Source organism: Atractosteus spatula, chromosome 2, assembly GCF_055471065.1.
Source record: "Atractosteus spatula isolate fAtrSpa1 chromosome 2, fAtrSpa1.hap1, whole genome shotgun sequence".
Lineage (NCBI taxonomy): Eukaryota > Metazoa > Chordata > Actinopteri > Semionotiformes > Lepisosteidae > Atractosteus > Atractosteus spatula.
The window spans coordinates 17,326,635-17,347,604 of NC_142707.1; the positions used below are offsets into that span (position 1 = coordinate 17,326,635).

General features: G+C 36.4%; 1 protein-coding gene across 5 annotated transcripts in view; it reads right to left on the minus strand.

The window, feature by feature from the left end:
• Positions 1-20,970, minus strand: part of LOC148839379 (serine/threonine-protein kinase MRCK alpha-like) — a 180,921-nt gene that overhangs the window by 90,513 nt on the left and 69,438 nt on the right. For all 5 annotated transcript variants that reach the window (XM_088934544.1, XM_088934516.1, XM_088934535.1 and 2 more), the window contains exons 3-5: positions 18,137-18,220; positions 8,948-9,043; positions 3,859-4,007 (exon numbers count right to left, since the gene is read on the minus strand). In XM_088934544.1, the coding sequence (XP_088790670.1) occupies positions 3,859-4,007; positions 8,948-9,043; positions 18,137-18,220 (329 nt within the window). The remainder of the gene's footprint in view (positions 1-3,858; positions 4,008-8,947; positions 9,044-18,136; positions 18,221-20,970) is intronic.

Sequence of the window (20,970 nt, forward strand, 5' to 3'; positions counted from 1 at the left end):
CACTGATGCAACTTTCCTTAGTTCTTTACAATCCTGCTTAATTTCATGAGTTTTTTTATCAGGGAGTTTGGCTTTCAAAGGCATTTAACTAATTCAATCAGAATCCAAAAATAGAGACAGGGCTTCAACAGGTTCATTAATCGACCTGCTTATAAGTAAAACTGATGCAGATACCTTAGAATAATGACAATAAAAATAAAAACATAACATAATTGTCAATTATGTCTCGATACATTCCTGAAAAATGCTGGTGGGGGGGATGTGTTCCATGTTCACTCCCAACCAAAGTTTTGGGCTCCCAAATAAAATCAATTACCCACATTTATTCATGTAAGGTGTTTAGCAAGTAGTACTAGAAATCATTTTAAACTAAACATTTGTTATTTTTTTTATCAATTTCATGCAAAAGGGAAAAGTAGTGTTAATGGTTAGCAGTGAACAGTGTGGAAAATGCATGAGTCCTATGGATGCATCGAAACAGTGCCACTTTTTTTGGTTCTTTTACTCTCAAGGCCGCAAGGATACAATACTTTACGTTGCAGTGGACAATCACTCAACATGCAGAACATTTGTGAATCCAGTGCGAAGAGCAAAGGCAATGGACTACCAAGCATTAAAGAAAAGTGGTGTGGTCAGATAAATTTGCCTTCACCACATTCTCAATAAACAGAGTGCTCGGTTCCAATAGTGAAGGATTCTGATGGTTTTGTAACGTCATGGGGCACGTTTTTAGGATATTCTTGAACTACACCCGAGACAAGGTTTTCCACCTCCATCAATCAGGCATGAACTGACTGACTTTCTGGCAGGATAGTGTCACCTCCCTTTAAGAGAATTATAGATACTGGTAGACTATACTACTGTAAATACAGGTCATGGCGGCCCATGGACATGGTGACCCATTACCTGTTAAATGACTTTACACCGGTTACAAATTTGTGTTCACTACCTTTTTCATTTTCATTCAGAGATGACCACAGATGTGATCACATTGTGAACACAGATCATAGGATACACATAGATGTCCTCTATTATTACATACCATAAGTCATCCTGAATAAGGGCATCTGCTAATCAAAGAACAATGTGTATGTCATCAGTGACTTTTAATCACCTCAAGCAACTAAGGGGTTCAGTGCTTGAGATAAATGGTGGGAGAAGGAAGTTATAAAATCCACTAGAGAGGCAACATTTTGGCTACCACATGCAGTATAAGATAAGAGATAAGATAAGATCACTTTATTGGCCAAATACAATCTCTTGCATTAGGAATTTGTCTTTTTGCATACCCCAACTTTCTGTCCATGAGACACACAGACAGAGAGAGAAGCTTGGGGTTAGAGCGCAGGGTCAGCCATTTATACAGTGCCCCTGTAGCAGTTGGGGTTAAGGGCATTGCTCAGGGGCCCAACAGAGTAGGATTCCTCTGCCGGCCACGGGATTTGAACCGGGAACCTTCCAGCCACAGGTGCAGATCCTTAGCCACAGAGCCACTGCTCCGCCCCTATATATAATACTAATGAATGACTTTAAGAGCATAATGGAGTGTGTTGCACACCCTCTCCAATGTGAATTTACACTCCTCCCATTTGGGAGACGCCTCTGTGTCCCCAGGTACAATGGTAACAGACATTGCAAAGCTGAAATAAAAATCTACTTATAGAAAATAAAATCTCCTCTAAAAATATTTACTAAATTGAGCATATGGGAATTACAGAACAGTGATATTCTGGAACATTTACTCACTATTCAACTAAATTAAATGATGAACAGTATTTTAAAGTTTGTTTAAAGCTCTCTGCAGTTTCTATTGTGAGGGTATCACTACATTGTATGCTCAACTTAATCTGATAGTAATAGTTTAAATACTACCTGTAGTGTGCATATGAGGCTGAACAAAGGGCAATGGATTATGGCCTATTATTACTATCATTATGAAGGTTTAGTAGTACAGCAGGTCATCCCTTGGTTGGGGTGCAATGACAAAATGGGCACCACTAGAGGCCGCCTGGGGGACAGTTTCTGGGACTTTTCTATACTTCACCTGTGGTTGATGGTTTGAATTTTTTATTGAACGGAATATTGTTACATTTGGATAAAAGGGGTGTTCAGCTGTCTAGAGAGAGACCCTAGAAACAGTAAGAGAGAGAGTTACATAGAGAACCGGAAAAAAGTTTTATATTTAAACTTTTTAGGGACTGCCAGTTGGGATTCTTCATTTTAAGGATTCTTTTAACCATTACAATGAAGCACTGATTACCACAAGAACTTCTAATTACATTTGTGTTGGAGTGTTGTGCAAATTTCCCATGAACAATGCTCTCTGACCCTGGGTTATTGCATAGTAGGTAGCAGGACTAATCCTAAGAGAGATGAGCACTTCCAAAACCATACTGATCAACATTTGCAACTCCCACCCTGTAATTTCTTGCACACTGACCCTCAGCTGCAAAACATGCACACATTTCTGAAATGCCAAAAGCAGCCCCTGTCCACTACTACATGTAGTCTTTCTACTGACACAGCAGGTTTTGCAAACAAGCGAGGGGTTTAACAGACTCGCTCGGCATGCTAGTCAGAGCTGAAGCTGGGAAAACAATGTCAGAGCAGTTCTGCTGCACGAGATTCCAAGCATTCCACATTGTCGACTATTTACTTTGTGCTGCCAAATCCTAAATGTTTTTTTCCCCACAACAGCAGCAGCTATTTGTAATGACAATTTAACTCTTTTGGACTTTGAGGAAAAAAAAGTTAGCATGCAAAACTAATGCAAGCTTGTTTGTAAATTAAATTTGTTTAATACAGATGTATGCATTTGGAAGCATATTTGAGAGGCATCAAACAATTACAGGAGGGCAACAGTTTTCTGTTATTTTATTCCAGCTTAATACTGACAGTGATGAAATTACTGGCTCATATGGATGTAATACTTTCTTTTTTGAAAGTCTACTAAAACTGAGGGTTTAAACAAAACTTGTTGGAAAATGCATGCAGTCCACAGTCACTCCCATGATGGCAAAAAGCTTGTAGCATTCAGCCAAACTAATTAACAAATACTGATTTCAAAATTATAAAAAGGGTTACAAAAAGACAGTATTTATAAGACTCTTATCTCTCTTTCTTTTCATGGAGAGGGGTAATAAAGACTCAGGAAGGAGCACACAGAAAAGCTAGTAACCCTGGATGGACACAAAGTATTTCACAATGGGCCTGACACACAGACTATACAACTCATTCAAAAACACCCTCATGCAAAAAATTAAGCTCTGAACTTCCTTAATTTTTTAGGAACCTGCTTTTAAAATATGTTTTTTTTAAGGAGGGTAATTACACTCTCTTCCATAAAAGCTCATTATAAAAACTAAAGCCAATCTCCACAAACCCCACCTAGCACTTACCTGGTTGCTTATTACCAAATACATTACGAACATTGCATATTTTTGCATACAATATTTCAAAATAAATGTGTGTGTTTTTGAAGAAAACAGATTAGCTACTCAAACAGATGGAAATGTATTATTTCACTCATTCTCTTTAAAATATCCAAACTGAATTAAGCAGACAAACCTAAACTTGCTTTGTGAAACTGCAGCTCGTAACGACATGGAGAACTCACTTGATATCTAAAGTCATTACGTCATATTAAGAAAAGCAAGTATGTAAATTTAATGACGTATCTGTCCCCATTTACCTGCCTGGTATGAAGTTCCCAGACATTAAGAGTTTCAACAAAAGGAAGAAAAAACATCTTTACAATCACAACATACAATCACTTCCTGAATGCCTAATAAAAAAACCCTTAGAATCGCCAGAGGGCTCTACTGCTTGGAAGTATAGTAACAACAACGGCATAATAACCTGTGAACGTAGTGCAGCTGGTGGACAGAGTCGATGGCCAGCACCATTTCTGCCAAGTAGAATCGAGCCATGTCCTCTGGTAACCGGTCCTCAAACTTACTGAGCAGTGTCAGCAGGTCTCCCCCCACATAGTAATCCATGACCAGGTACTGCAGAGACAAGAAGGAGGTGTCAAGGCACAGATACACACTTGATATTTTGTCAAAACATATTGCATTGTGTCTGGGGTTGGATTCAAGCTAGGATGCAACACAATAAATTGCCACTGGAGTATCTGATGAAATAAGCAATACTCTGTTTTTATGACTGGTTCAAACAGTGGCAGCACAGGTTTTTAATTCCTCTAAGTAACTGTTATTGCTTTGTGGGATACTGGAATACTGTTGTATATAGATGCACCTGTGAATGATGCTAGTCAATTTTCAACACAAACTGTCACACAAATAAAATACAACAAATAGAGCTGGATTATTTTAAATTGCTTTTTTATTGGAGTATTTGAAAAATAAAGTATGGAGTCTGCCTCAAAAAGAGGCTATTTCCAAACCAAAATTATATTAGGATGTCAATGACATCAACATCTTGGCTAGTGTGTGAATTTTACTGAGCCAGTCTGGAGAGTGGTATGAATTTGAGTAAGAGACTGCAGAAATTTTGGTTTATGGGCAATACTTCCAACTGACATTAAATTGTCCACTGTGCAGTTTCTTAGAGGAAGCAGACAGAGGACAAATAATCAAACTGTAAGTATTAAAACTAGTAGTGTAATCTATAAGGACATTTTCTAATTATAAACACCACTAGCTCCTAGTCACAGAATAGCTTATTTGAGCAAAAATACCCTCATCCAGTCCGTCAATGGAATGAGACTATAGCTCCATGCACATGTCCAAATCCTAGAATGCTTTGAATCCACTCCAGTTTCTCTTCAGATATATTCAATTCTACAGAGCACCATTTGTATGGACAGCAATCATGCTACTTTTTAAATGCGTAAATTAAACCGACAATAAAATGGATTTAAAATCTCAGATATGTGACTTTTCACATGCAAAGAAAAATCTAATGAAGTTTTTCAAATCAAATTTGGGATTCCCTTATCACTTCTGAGCCTGTGGCTCCACCAAAACATATACAGTTAATACTGTACATAACCACTTGTCTACCAGTTACCACAGGAGGACTGAGATTTAAAAGAAAAGGGAAGTGCTCCTCCACATCAACAATCTACACCCAGCTGGACCTTCTAGCTAATTACATCCTTCCGAAATAATGGCAAAGAAAATAGCCAGGAAGAGTAGCTAATGGTCAGATTCCTTTTCCCAGCAATTTGCCTTTGATTGAAGAGTAACTATGGTTGAGAAATAAAAATCTTGGATCTGTTACAAAACAAATACATAGAAGCAATTCCTTATTAAAGATACTGAAACAGGAAATCAACAAAGCCTGGCGCATCTGGATCTGAATTCTGAATGAGTTCAAAATGACGCTAGTGTTAAATGTAGAACTTCATTGCCAGGATGTATTATTTTTGTGTCTTAAAAACAAGAATATGTTGCCATTCCTTTTTCACTGACACATAACTCAAAGTTTAGGGATTAAACAACGAGACATGTTCTGAAAGCTGCACTCTCTTAAATGCCATAATCGTTGTTCATTGTTTCACTTTTAAGGGACCATGTATTGAAATATCCAGGAATAAGTTTAAAGAAATAAATTACATTTCTGTTCAGAATACTAACTTAATGTATAACTATTTACATTAACAATTCAGAAGCTTGGGGTTAATATAATGAGTTGTTAATGGACTAGGAGAATACTATGAGAGTGTTACTCCAGGTCAGTGATATTGAATGTTTTTAGAGAATGTTTACTCCACATGTGTTTCCAGCTCCTTAAATGGCATAAATATTTGAGAATAGTGCTTCTTTCAAACCTTTAGAACATGTATTTTTTAAGTCTCTGTGTCAAGATCTTATTACTGAAGATCTTCTAATATATTAAATGTGTATTTGACCAAATAATATATTCTATTAAGTAACTTAAAAGTCTTAACATAGAACTAAATGGAAACTAAACTTGACAACTGTACTCTGTATATAGGCATTATTAAAATACATTTTCAAAAATCAAGATGACATTGCCCCACCATGCTCACTTCTTGGCTACTAGCTGATAACCCATTTCTGCAATTTCCTGCCAGTTTTTTCTTGGACGCAGGAAAATTATTTTAATTTGTTTTACTCTTTCTGCTTGCTGTCAAGAGGTGTATGGGAGGATCAATGAAACGGCATACATTTCTTGCACATGCGCTAAGCACTGTACTAACACACTAACTCCTACATCTACACATTGGATCTTTGGTCATTAAATTTAAGAAGTCTTCTCAGTAGCCAATTAGGTCAGAATCACTATTATGGACAACAGTGGAAAGAAACACCAAATATAAATTATACCATACAGTATAATGTTTATAACCAGTAATTCAGTTCTATTACAGTTTTTACATTTTGCACATCTAATGCTCTACATTGTGAAAAAAATGTTTCAAAGCTTCATTAGTCTTCTTTTTATTTGGTAGTAATGATTACTATAAAGAAAAAAGAATGAACACAAACATCTCAGCTGTCGCTTCTAGTGTTGGAACTAGAACTGTGGTCTACTGCAGCATAAATTAATCTGATGACAACATTTTCAATAGTCCATTTTAACACTTAATTACAGTTGCCAAAAACTATTGAAAAAAATGTGAATTTTGGCACTTAGATTGCAAATGCCATGATGAATAATTGTTAATAAAAAACAGATTTAAAGAGATTATTCAAAGCTGACTACAGGTTTGAATTAAAGGGAAGCAAATACGTATGCATATTATGCACAATAAAAAAGGAAAAAAAGTCTTAAAATCAGGAAATGAAGAGAGTGGAAAAGCAAGACTATTACTTTAATGTGATGTCCGCTGGAAATATCAAACATATTTACATCTCAGCTTTATCTAATTAACTTCAGCTACTATTTGTGATTTGAAAGAACTTTCTTGTTTTATTCTTTTTAATCAATACACATTATTTGGCAAAGGAACTCCATGGTGACAATCATATGACAAAATTCAAATGCATTCTTAATAAATGCAGATTCCACCTCTGTAGTAAACTTTATGAAGCCTCTACCTTTTGCTTCTTAATGTTTGTAAAAAGTCATTCCCATCACATTATTAACAATGAGTCCAATGAATACACATGTCCATTTTTGCTCAAATGTTTTGCCCCAGTGTTTTCCATCTGTTTTGCCCCATTGCTGTCTTCATCAAGATCATCAAGCCCATGGAAGATGGCTTTCTCTACTATCACAAGTCACATTAAGTGCAGATACTAGAGCTTATGTTTATTCGGTAGGGCTGGTTTTCTGAATTATAAATTTATCCATCTCTGAAAGACATTGCTCCTGTTTGGTTGATTCATTGACAGCAGTGCACAGGCACCTTTTCAGATCAAGGTCAGTTCTTTTTAATTGTTAAATTATAATTCAACCGAATCATAATAAGCTGACAGTCAGACAAGTTGACTATGGAGTATGGGATAAGACATAACAGTTATTTTTACTTATGTAAACACAGTCCTATGGTAAGCAATCAAATGTGCACAAAGTAAAAATGTATTTACCCCTGCTCTAACAATGACATCAAAAATACTGGGAATGCTTAAGCATATACAGTTTGTTGATTCAAGTCCCGAAGTAGTCTTCTCCGTCTCAGCTAAAAAGATACAGGACCTTCAGGCTGTATAAGTACAATATGTCTTCAGGCTAGGCTGTCTGGTTTATCTTGCTTGTACTGCTTCCAGAGCAGTATTATATATCCTACAGCACGGCAACCAGAACCAAAACACAATATCTCAAAGACACCCAAGTCACACCTGCATGTTAAATATTGCATTTTTCAATATACTCAAATATTTTATTTTGTATTTTTCCCAAACTGCCTAAGGTTTTTAAGAAACTGCTGAGTCTACAGGTTACCACCCTACCTGTCTTACATATGACTTCCTCCAGATGAGCACCCATTTGATATAAAAGTCTTCTTGCATTTTTATATTATTGGTATCACCCATTATTATATAATATGTGAATTTGAAAAACAAATTAGATTCTATATATCTGTTTAAATACTTTATGTATTTAGGAAGAACAGTGCTCTTCTACAAGTCTTTGCCAACATGGCTGGTTAGCATGCTCAAGAGCCTTTGTACAAAAAATGCCTTCAGTTCTCTGTGCACTTCCCCCATGTATGTAGGTATTCCCTCTTCTATTAATTTCACTGTTGAGTATGAAGAAGTGCTTTGGGCAGCATTTGCAGATGCTGATTACTTGACTCAAATGCCCTCATAGTCTTCACCAGTTGAGATTAAAAAGGTTCAGTTTTTAAAGTCTCACACTTACCTGGACTGATCTGAGAGCTGCACAATCTTTTTTTGTAATGTGCACATTGATATACAGTGCCTTGAAAAAGTATTCAGACACTTGAATACTTCTGCAAGGCACTGTATATATTAGTTCTGGTGGGTAGCTGTGTCAGCATGCGTAGGCTGTAAAGGAACACGTAATAGGTTTATTCAATGCTGAAAAGAGAAGAAAGAAAACACAACGTTTCGGCCGCGGGGCCTTCTTCAGGTGTGAGGAGTTCTTCAGGCTCATACCTGAAGAAGGCTCCACGGCCAAAACATTGTGTTTTCCTTCTTCTCTTTTCAGCATGGAATAAACCTATTACTGTATATATTATATCAAGTACATGGCTGCACAGACACGACAGGAGTATGTCTTATCGCTATTAATCTGGCCTACATTATTCAACAAGTGAGTGTCCATTCAAAACACCCAGAATGCCTAGATGTTACACTAATACCTTTCAATAGTCCCAGGCTTGACTGTATTTCTCAAGACAGACCTGTACAGATACTCAACAATCCTTCAAAATTACAACATGCTCCACAGTACTTTGCAAAAGCAAAGTTGTGGGAGCTGGAGAAATTATAAAATATGCATTTCATCCTAAGCAGTCATTTGACATTTAAGTCATATGTCATTTACTCACTAAGTAATTTTCATCCTGGAAGGCATAGTGCAAAGTTGTGATCCACTGGCTGTCTCCGTTTACCAGTACGTCTCTCTCTTCCCGAAAGCAGGCCGTCTGAAAAACAAAATCAAAATGAGTCATTTTTTATTGTAAAGACTTTTATCACTTTTAAAGACTTGCAGAAAATGACATTTAATATTAGAATAAGAGTAGAAATGTAAAATGTCTGCTCCACATATAACTATTACATAGTATCTATCATTTTTGATGTATCCATCAGGGAAAACATGCTGGGGGTCCTTTTAGGTGAAGTCAGAATAGATGTACTGTGTATTCTTAAAATCTAGGGTCACGTTTGTTTAACAGAGTCAATTCACATTAAATAAAATTTATATGCTGTTTGTGTATTTTAAAGAGATTTTTGTTTAGTTTTACTGTAATCATTGGTTTTTGGACAGTAAGCTATAAATATGAAACAATTTGAATATATCTTTGTAATTTATTGTTCGAAAATCTTGTATTAAAAACAAACCTCAAGAAATGGCCAACACTTACCCAGGCCATGGTACCATGATAGCTAAGGGTACACTTCATTTTACAAAAACATTAACGTACGCAGCTGACAAAATAACTGCAAGACTAATCATGCTAACAGTAACACTAATTTCCAGTAGAAGAATCCAAAAGAACTCCACCATTAAGAAATACACTATACGAAGAAAAAGCTCTCTTTGTGATGAAGGACTTTGGGTCATGCAGTAAGCTAACACCTACTGAGTGCAGCCAAAATATATGTCAATATACAGCATACTGAAACTGTTAAAAGTTGTAAACATATAATTTACATATATTTTTAATTTAAAAAATGGATCCTAATAGGATGTCACAGAAGTACTGTGTGGAACAAGGATCAGATAAGACCAGCACCGTTAATGTACTGCATCTTAAAATGATTTTTGGTTTTCACACATATTGTAGTACATACCTAAAATACGCTTTCAGATGTTTCTGCGGCCTTCTCATCCAAATGAGAGAAGACATTCAGAAAACAATAAAACCCCTTACTACACTTGATTATATGACCTAATACCAATTATATTCAACAAAAAATACCCACTACAACAATCTTTAACTAAAGATGAACACATTATGTAAATAGATATTATCTTTGTTACATACTAAGTAAAACTGATTTTTTTTATATAATTGACTGCACTGCAGGTCATTACCACTCAATAGAATGGTTTAAACCAGCAATATTTAAAACTGAAAATTTTAAACCATAATATATCAATGGCTATTTAACCAGTGACTAAAGCTCTTAAATTATATTAATAACAGCAATATCCAGGGTAACATGCATGGTACAAGTTCCATTGTAATATTTTATGCTTTGTCAAATTTATGTATACTCAGTTATCTCTTCTTCAGGGAGTGATAAGTACAACATGCGTTTCCCCTGAAAGCAAAAACCACATCCAATAGTGTATGTTACAAATTTAACTTCAGAATTTATGTTCTCATTTGGGAGAAATGTGCAGCCAAAGCAAGGCAGGTCAGATCTAGCCCTTCACAATGAAAGATTCCAGCAGACTGAAGACTTCATTGTTATGGTATGTTTTTGTAAATGGTACAAAGTTAAAAACGATGACCTAAGAAGGGCCTGGCAGAATAAAGACAGACCAAAAATTGCAACCATTTCTGAGCTCAACAATTTTAGTTAATTGAAAAGTATGCAGTACTGGACAAATATTTCAGAAAGCTTGACAAACAACGAGAAACATATACCTATAAAAAAAAAAGAAACCGAAAATTATTTTCTTCAAACTTAATCCAATGCAACAATCTAATAACTACGTTTCAAACACAGCTAGAACAATCAGGTGGTTTCTCAAAGCTTTTTCGTTGTTTTTGATTTTTTTCTCCTTTTACACAATTTTATCTGGGGAATTTCAAGGCTGTTGTAACATTCAGGTTATCACAAAAAATGTAACACAATCATAGGAGAAATATAGACAACAGTTGCATCCTGGGCCTTTCCACACTCCAGACCCAGAGGGTCAATGGCAGAATTAATGGCAGAGTAATGAGTGGTACAGCTCCTACTAGTTATGCTGTGAACACAAGTTACATTAATAGTGTTTAATTCTTGCTACTACAGTATGTCACATATGTAACAGTACAACACCTCATAGCTTAGTAAACTGACATAATTGCAAATTACATAACCAGGGTTCCAGTATATTAGCCAAAACTGAATCTCCTGCCTCCAACCACCACTTTTTTAATTTTTTAGTTGTCCACCATATTTTTGGGGATGGTGTACATTTCTAGGGTGGTCTGAAATGGATTGGAATGGAAGGAACTGGAGTCAGCCAGTCCCTGCTCTCTCTCCAATCAGGAAGATATTACAAAAATTTGACTTGCCAGCAGTGGTTAAAACGGCTAATCTGCTGAAGCAGAGAAACCAGCAAACACAGCTGGTGAGAACAGAGATGGCAGCAGCAACCGTTCAGATTGTGGGAATGGTGGAAAACCTGAACACCCAGACAACCACTATTCAGTGACTTCTAAACTGGACTACATCCACGAAAAGCAATGGGTATAAAAACATTCTGAACATAACGTAACAACCCAATCGAATTATTGAATGTAGCTCTTCCTGGGCAGTTCCCAGGTTTGACACAAAAAGATTTCCTCATTGGGAGAGCAAGCAGGAGATTTTGCTGTCCCTCTTCCAAAGGCAGAGCCAAACCCTGGACTTTTATTTTCAGATTTCTTTGGCACAGAGACAGATGTCTCTTTTTGAAGGAAAGAAGGCTATTCCGCCCAGCTCAGTCAGTGGAAGGATACAAACATAACAACCCAATCCAATTACTGAACAAAATGCTTCCCGGGTGGGGATATATGGTAGTCACTCTTCCAAAGGCCATGATAAGTCTCAAGGGTTTTTATTTTGAGATTTCTCTGGTACACAGACAAATTAGTTTGAAGAAAGCCAGGTACTCTGGCCCTGTTCACTCTGGGTTTTTAACAGGCATGCCTTTGCAGGACTATGGACTGAAGAAGGGGGGAATCTGTTTTAGGTCCTCTTCAGGGGAACATACAGTATGTTCACCTTGGTGCAGGAGACAGCAGAGCACCAGATCCTACCAGTATGCATGAAGTAAATACAAACCTTTTTATCTTTTCTTTCTTTTTTTTTCCCCTTACATGGTTTAATTGATTTTTGCTTGCATGTGGGATGCCCACCCATTCATCCGTTTTGTGTATATCTAATACAGAATTATAGAGGAGCCAGAGCCAATCTCAGCAAACACAGGTGAAATGTGGGATGTCTCCTCATAAATTATTTGCTGCAGTCAATTATTTAGGAGTTATTGTAGATCTTATAAAATTCAGCGTCTCACATTTCAGCCTTTTATCATTTTCTCTATTTCCCTCACCAACAGCAGCGCCTACCCTATGTATTTTTATCATTTACTAATATTTGTATACATATTAGTTTCTGTGTGAGGGTACTCTTTTGTTGGCTGAATTGTGGGAAGGGTTACTAGTTCTCTGCTAAAGTGTAAGATTGAGACGTGTTATTTCTGCCTCTACACTTGTGTTTTACAGATGGTGTGCTTTATCTTAAGTCTTATCTTATTGTTCTGTAAAAAGGGCCTATAGTGCCCCATGGGGGGCAAGGTTGTGTACAAACCCAATACATAATCAGTTTGATATCAGTGATAAAACAATGTAATTACTTCTTCTATTTATGTAGGTCTTTCTCTTTTTACTATTTCCTGTGTGACTGTTATGAACAGGGTCACAAACGTTGCACTCCATTTCCTGACTATATCTGGGATGATACTAATTCTGCCTACAAAAACGTAATTGAAATGATCCACTTAAGATTTTATCTCATGAAGCAAATTTTTGCAGTAGTTCACATTTAGTTGTTTTTACAGGATAATGACCCTAAATCATTCACAGAGTCAGAAATGGATCTGGCTGGTCTGTTCGCAGCTAAAATGTTATTGGTGCTGTGTTGGGAGTCTCCACATTCCCTCTTCTGGTATCTCTGGATCCCCGCCTGTCTTGAAATTATTTATGGAGCATTTGACTGCCAGGAGCCACAGTGCCAGTGGGAGGGCAATGTAGGTTGAGAGTGCTTCTGCTGATGCAGTAAAAGCCTTGCTGCATGGGGATTCCATTGTAGCTGTCTGACCATTCTTTAAGACAGAAATCTGGAGGGGAGCAGTGTTGAGGGGAATAAGTGAGAGTGGTTAGTTCAAGGTGTGGAATGTTTCTTTCTTTTTTTGCATTACATTTAACTGCATTTGCAAAAATAAAGCTATCTTTTTTAAAATTGATTTTGTAGTTTTTTTTCTGTCTCTCTTACCTTTACTTCTCCTTTTTTTTGCATTAATGGCATACTTGTGTTTTCTAAAAAAAACATTATAGAACTAATTCTTATCACTAACAAGGATGGATGAGCAGAAGCAACAGAAATAACGAATGCAAGGACATTGTGATTAGAATATGAAAATTATTGATGTATACCTTAAATTTTTAAAGACTGGGGCTAAAACGTAAGGTTTATGATTTCTGAAAAGCAGACTAAAAGGGAATGAAGCAGATCTCACAGATGGCACCCCAGGCACAAATGAATTCAGAGTCAAGGGAAAAAGGGTTGTCGCACTGCAGAAACAGTGGAATAATGTTAAAATGTGTAACAACAAAATTGAGTCATTATAATATGGCCAGCGTCCATATCACCCTGCAACTCACAACTGGCAACCCACTGAAGATAAGCAGGTGTGAGCCTGGTCAGTACCTGGATGGGAGACCTCCTGGGAAAAACTAAGGTTGCTGCTGGAAGAGGTGTTAGTGGGGCCAGTAGGGGGCACTCACCTCATGGTCCATGTAGGTCCCAGTGCCCCAGTATAGTGACGGGGACACTATACTGTAAACAGGTACCATCCTTCGGATGAGACGTAAAACTGAGGTCCTGACTCTCTGTGGTTATTAAAAATCCCAGGGCGTTTCTTGAAAAGAGTAGGGGTGTTAGCCCACTTGTTTTCTGAATGGGAGCTCTCGGGAGCTTCCCTAGGAATTGTTTCAATGGATTCTGAAGCTACACATTTGAGAGGGCTAGGTTACCCCGGCATCCGGCACCCATCTATGAATTGGCTTCATTATTCTGCTCTCCTCCCCACTGAGAGCTGATGTGTGGTGAGCGTTCTGGCGCACTATGGCTGCCGTCGCATCATCCAGGTGAATGCTGCACATTGGTGGTGGTGGAGGGGATCCCCATTACCTGTAAAGCGCTTTAAGTGGAGTGTCCAGAAAAGCGCTATATAAGTGTAAGCAATTATTATTATTATTATTATTATTATGATGATAAAACAGATTCAAAGAGTGAGTATAATGTAGTAAAGATGTACCTCAAAAATGTATTAGTACCACCAAGAGAAGGGGAAAAATATTGAAACACAAGCAGAAAATAATGCAAAACATTTTTTAAGGACTATAACATTGTATTACTACCAAAGCTTAACATTTTTACACTATTACAGGGGATTTGTGATAGAATATTAAAAATAATAATAAATCCTTACATTTATATAGCACATACAGTATACACACTCCACTCAAATTGCTTTACGGGTAATGGGGACCCTTCTATGGTAAGATCGTGTGTTTATGACTGTACAACAAAATGAAGAAACCCCCCTATACAGCCCACTTGTTTTCTGAATGGGAGCTCTCGGGAGCTTCCCAAGGAATTGTTTCAATGGATTCTGAAGCTACACATTTGAGAGGGCTAGGTCTAAGAACCTCTATGTTAATCCATTCTAGAAGTCTTGGATATATAGTATGAGAGACTCAGCGGTCAGGTGGTTAGTCATTATGGCATATTCCACTTCTAGAAATATCCAGTAAGTAAAATAACAAAATCATATGTCTGTAAATTTTAGACTAACTCAGAATAGCTCATACTTTCTTGTCCCTAGAGAATTATTTATTTTAAAATACACGATTAAGACAAAAATAAGAAAAAAAGACCAATAGAATAACAAGCCTTTTATATAAGAATCTAGGTAGAGCTCAAATAATCTTTATTCATGTCATGCAAGGAAAAGGATAAAAAGAAAACATGAAGCAGTAAAAAACAAGAATATTTTAATTGAAAAAATTCTTCAGTCCATTCACATTCATGTTTTCAGTGAAATTACTTATGCCATGTTATAGCACAATACTGAATGGGCAGCTCTATTAATGACTGTTAAAATCCATTTCCTACTTGGGTTTTGCCAAGAGAAACCCCAGCCAGCTCTTTCCATTGGCACTAACGTCAATCTAAAATTGAGAAACCCATTGGGACAGCATGGGAATGAAAGAGGAAGTAGTGGGGGGTTCTGAAAAATATAGCAGTGTTTCTACAGCTGTTTAAGTTGCTGTAATGCCTGTTCTCTTTGTTTTCCATGTTCACATCTTGATAAGCTTGTTAACTCACAAGTAACTGGTCCACCACATTTACACAGTTTCAAAATATTAATCCATCTGGTGCTTAAGTAAATTCCAGTGACTGACACTCAAAAATGAGCAAAGACAACACACATAATTTGGCTTCCAAAGAGAATATGTCTATGGTAATTGAAAGTACATTTTTAGGCTTCGCCTAAAGTGTAATGGAAGCCTATGATGGCTAAGAGAGATTTATCTTTTTATCACATTTGACAAGGCGGCAGAGTAAAAAGTTACCGAAGAACACTACAAAAATAGAGAAATACATGGGAAACCCATCAAAGCAACATGTTACCAGCATATTAATTCAACTGTTATCAAAGATACCAAATCTTTTAACAACCAATGTTTTAGCTAATCTGCAACGTGGATCACATAATTTCCATCAGAGAGCCATTTCACAGTATGGAGAAGTAGCTTTTTATGCTCACGTCCCATTCTGTTACACAGGAAAGAAACCAAACATGAATACAGTGGTTGATAACTTTGACAGCCCGATTTAATACAACTTTAAGATTAGCAAGCATTTTCTTGGCTGTGAGAGAGTGGTGATTTATATTGCAGTATGTGAATTTGGCACAGGGAGTGACTTGTTTTACTTTTGCAAGAACACCTCCAGATTTACCAGTCATGGCCTGAGCCTTGTGTCAATGCAATTTTGCCACCGTAGTTCACTGTTAAAAATGAAGCTGTCGAGTTTTAGAAATACGTCTTCTGCTGCAGCATGGGATGCCAAAGTCTCACAAAAAAAACTTCCTTTCATCATATCTGCTTCAAATAGCACGTATGTAAGTAACTGAAAAAAATGCTCTTTACAGTTTCATTTTGCTTTTCTTTGACTTAAAAAGACATGTATTTAATTTACCTTAATAATAAAGGAATAACACCCAAATGTTTGGCAGCTTTTAATCCAACAACGGACTAAATGATGCCTTTTGCAGTAGCCAGGACAAGAGTCTCACCTATTGTACGCACACTTCCAGTCTGAGCAATGCTTAATCTTTGCAGGATGCTTCTAACTCTTTTGCATTTGAATCACTTAAACTGGTTATTGATTTCTTGTAGAGAGCAGCTGTCTTGGAAGAAATTAACATGTTTATCGTTGAAAAAGATTTTATCTTTAAAGAAGGTAATACCGAACAACTGAAGGTTTCATGCAGTGACGTGATTGTACAAATGTGCATTTTGGCAGCACTACTCCTGATAGTTGATAGTGGATCAGTAGAATTAACATCATATTCCCCAGATATCCCCTTTTGTATTGGTTTTCAATGTTAGTTACATTCTCCTCTGCAAATCTTTCTCTTTTCTGATGAAAACACACACTGCAAACATGGAATCCCTAAAACTGTTTGAAGTTTTGGAGAAATCTATTCTAAGGTGGGGTTACAGTAGTGTAAATTGAAATGGCCCCATGTTTACAATTACTATACTGACTAATTTGTTCCAGTCACACAAGAGGGTATTATAAAACAACTATTTAATTGTGTTAAAAATATCTTGGGGGAAGGTAACCATAAAAATATGTAATGGGAAGACTTATGTATTTATAATGTAACCACACAGAAGCATGGTCTAAACACATTCTGTGATTAAAAGTAATTAGTTCATGTGTGCCATTGGTGGTAGGCATACCCACATCTAAGGAACCAGTGCTATGAATTATCCAGCTGCATTATAAGTCAATTCCAAGTCTCCTAAAGTTGTTTTTATTCCTTCTCTTTTTGATTTGACTCATTTTTAAAGGGTACATTCTAAAAAAAGTGTTTACCTAAGGAAACAAGTGTATTGTTGTAATTATACAGTGAAAACAAAGTCTCTCCCTTTCAGTTATTGAGTAGTCTAACCTTATTATCACAATAGTACTAGTACTGTTAGTAAGCACAGTATCACTTTATTAACTTCAATTTCAAATGTACTATCAGAGATTAAAAGCAGAAGTAGGCATGTCCTTTGTGTACAAATCTAATTAATTTTAATGTTCTTGTTTAAAAGGCTAATAGGCTAGCCTACTAAGAATCTAAATCTGTGCAAATTGTGTTTATAAAATACTTTGATAATCTGGAAAAAACTAAATTACTCTCCTGCTCCAAAGCCCACAAAAGCAATACTTACACTAACAACTTAACATGGGTCAAGAGGCAGTTCTGCATTACAGTGATACAGTGATACCCAGCAACACTGTTTATAGAAATATTTATTAATCCACTTTATCCAATGGGGAAGCAGGAGCTTAATCCCGCAAGCAATGTGCACAAGGCAAGATACACCCTTAACAGGACACAAGTCCATCACAGGACACAGGATACTATGCATGTGTCAACTGGATCAATTTTCCCAGAAGCCAATTAACCAACTAGTATGCCTTTTGACTGTGGGAGGAAAACAGACTACCTGGTGGTAGTATATATACGGAGAACATATAAACTCAACTCTGAAAGCACCCTACTTCCGGAATTGAACCCAAGGCCCCAGCGCTGCAAGGCAGCAATGCTAACCAGTGTGCCACTGTACCACCCTGAATTAGATGAAGCAGTTAGAAAATAGGTGTAATTCATTCAGTTTCAAACTTTGAATTTACTTTAGAACAAAAATTAATATGAATACCTCTTGCCAATGATAAAAACAACAAATGAAGCTGGAAGGAAAAAGAAAAGAAAATCAATGTCAGATGTGAAAATCATACAGCACCTCAGCTCTCTTCAGCATCTCCCACTTGTTGAGAATCTTCATGGCAAACACCTTGTCAGCATTCTTCACCTTGACCACAGCAACCTAAAGCAAACAATCAATCATTAAAAGCAGAATTCAAAAATCAAGTACAGACTACAGATGCTGCTTAATAGTGTGATTTCTTGTGAAATCCCTGACAGATGATCAATCCAGTATATCTACATACATAGAAACTTGTTTTATTCAAAGTAGCAATTCACTTCTTAGTTTTAATTGTAGTATTCAAATCAAAGAATGTCAATCAAGAATATTAATAAACTAATAAAATAGACACTTTGCATGATAAAACAGTACACATTGAATCAGCAAATGGAACTGCATTAGCCTATGGCTTCATACATGTCAAATACCTACTGTAAATCACTTAGAAGGATTATGACGGTTTTGACAGGAATTAGCTCCGATAGATCCCCCCCTCTTTTAAAGTTCTCTCTCTGACACCTGCCTTAATTATTTGCTGGTGTAAGGCTGTTTACCTTGCTTCTGTCGTTGGTTTTTTGGTGCCAGAAAAAGTGACTATTAATCTGACACTTAGGGTGGCAGACTTGTCTGGGCACCTTTTAGAGCTTGAAGGAAGCATGCATCTCAAAGACAATTTCTAACTGAAAGTGTTTCCTTGTCTACTGGCATAAATCTTTTCTGTGGGATCTATAATCACTCTATTCCTTTTTGACAACAAAATTTAAAAGGCATAACATTTTGGAAGAAGAATACAAAATACCAAGCTAAATAGTGCTGGTCTTATGCTAAAGAGGCTTTAGAACAAGGGAGCATTATGAATACAAGCAAGTGAGGTTATACTGCAAAGCATGTCCACAATTAACAAAAACCCCTTTCAAAATTGTAGGGGTTTTTGACTGCAAGGGATAACTCTGAATTCATGTTTATGTTAATATATAGGAACACCCTTCATAAAAACATTTGCTCTGCCAAATTATTTTCAAAAAGAATTAACTGCCCTGGAACCCACTGACAGCTGTCCAGCAGAAATGCTAAATTATGTTCAGAAGATACCTTTAAGAACACTGAGTGATCTGCAATGGAAGAGTTAAATTGTTTCAGGAAGAAAGAGTATATAAAGAAAACATCTCTTTGATTAAATAGGTTTGGATGTGCCAAATAGATACCGCATATCAAAATGGCTACATTTTATGGTAGATATATTTCTGAAGCAGTTTGTAGAAAGTTCTTAAGACTTTAGAAAGGACGTGGCCTGGTCCTGAATCTTAATCCAATGCATTTATTTTGAAATTGAAAGTGATTTAGCACAGGTTTAACAATGATGACCAATGGGATCTTGTGATGAATACCCTTCATTCTGAAAACTACAAAGATCTAGACCATTCCAGAAATCCAGTTCTTTCTTTACTCCATGCAAATGAAATGGAATGTGCATTTTCCAACCAGTGCATCCCATATGTTTAATATTAATTAGCCACTTGTAAAATCACAATACTACAGTTCTATCTCCTGAAGTGTGAATGGATGACAAGCTAATGAGTAGTCACATCCAAAACACACTGCACCTACTGCTCTTGACTCCCCATCCTAATCTTGATGTGTATTCTAATACATATGCACATTGAGCTGGGGTCTCCCTGATTGAGAAGGTTGGAAAAAAAATTCTAAGCCACAACGACCATGTAGACATGAATAAAAATATGCTACAGAATGAAATTTGTTCTTAGCCATGTGTTTCTGTAGTTATGCAACCTTTTATTAAGTTTTTTTTTACACAACTACTGTCGATTAGAAAGCTTGATATTTCGGAACAACAAAATCAATAAAGATAGTCATTAATGGTTTAAGACAGTGAAATGTTAATGTTCTACTGACTCATAGTACAATACAAAGGCCAAATTCCTTTAATTTGGATGTACCATATGAATACTTTTCAAATAACATGTAGGTACATACTTGTAAAGTTTGACTGATGTCCCTTTAATAGAAATATAACAAATCCATGCATATGAAGAAAACGTTAACTTTCAGAATTTCATTTTTTGAACTTTTAAAGTATTGGTCTATTGCATATACAAACTTCAAAGTAGTCGATTCAGACAACAGGTAGCTCAATGGAGAAGTACGATACCATCTTCTGAGACAGATACATTAAAAACAAAGGAGGAGCACGTTTACAGTACGTGTGCTGCAAGATCAAATGAGGAACCTAAAATGTAATTAACAGCATAGCTAATGATACAGAAAATCTTTTTTACTGAACAGAGAGCTTTTGAGGCATTACGATTCTAAGCTAATATTTGCATCCGGGACCATGATAATGAAAGAAGAGACGAAATGGTCTTCATTCTCTCTGCAAAATTGGTTTCTCATTCAAACATTTCTAGAAAAAAAAAGTGGGAGGGATATATTGACTGCTTTACAGACGATAAACATATCTCTGATGGAGCCGTTACAAAATGTCTATGGATTCCAGCAATTTGACCATGTAGTATTTATCTGTAGTAATATTTGTCTGTAAACTACAAGCCAGTATGCAGTGCTTCCGAGAAAAAAAGTGATTTTTTCTTATTTATTAATTGTCAAAAAGCTTCTGAATGCGAAAAGATCACAAGAATGTAGAATATTTACTATAAAGAAAAGGCTGATCGTAATTGTGCCAGAATATTTATTGAAAATGTTTACAAGTATTATGTATATATGATATGTAAAAACAGATACTAAATACTCAACATTTTCAAAAACAAGGCAATACAAAATTAAAATAACAGACAAATCAAAATAAGCTCAGCTTTTCTCAAGCTGTCATCACACAGTGAGCTGCAGTTTAG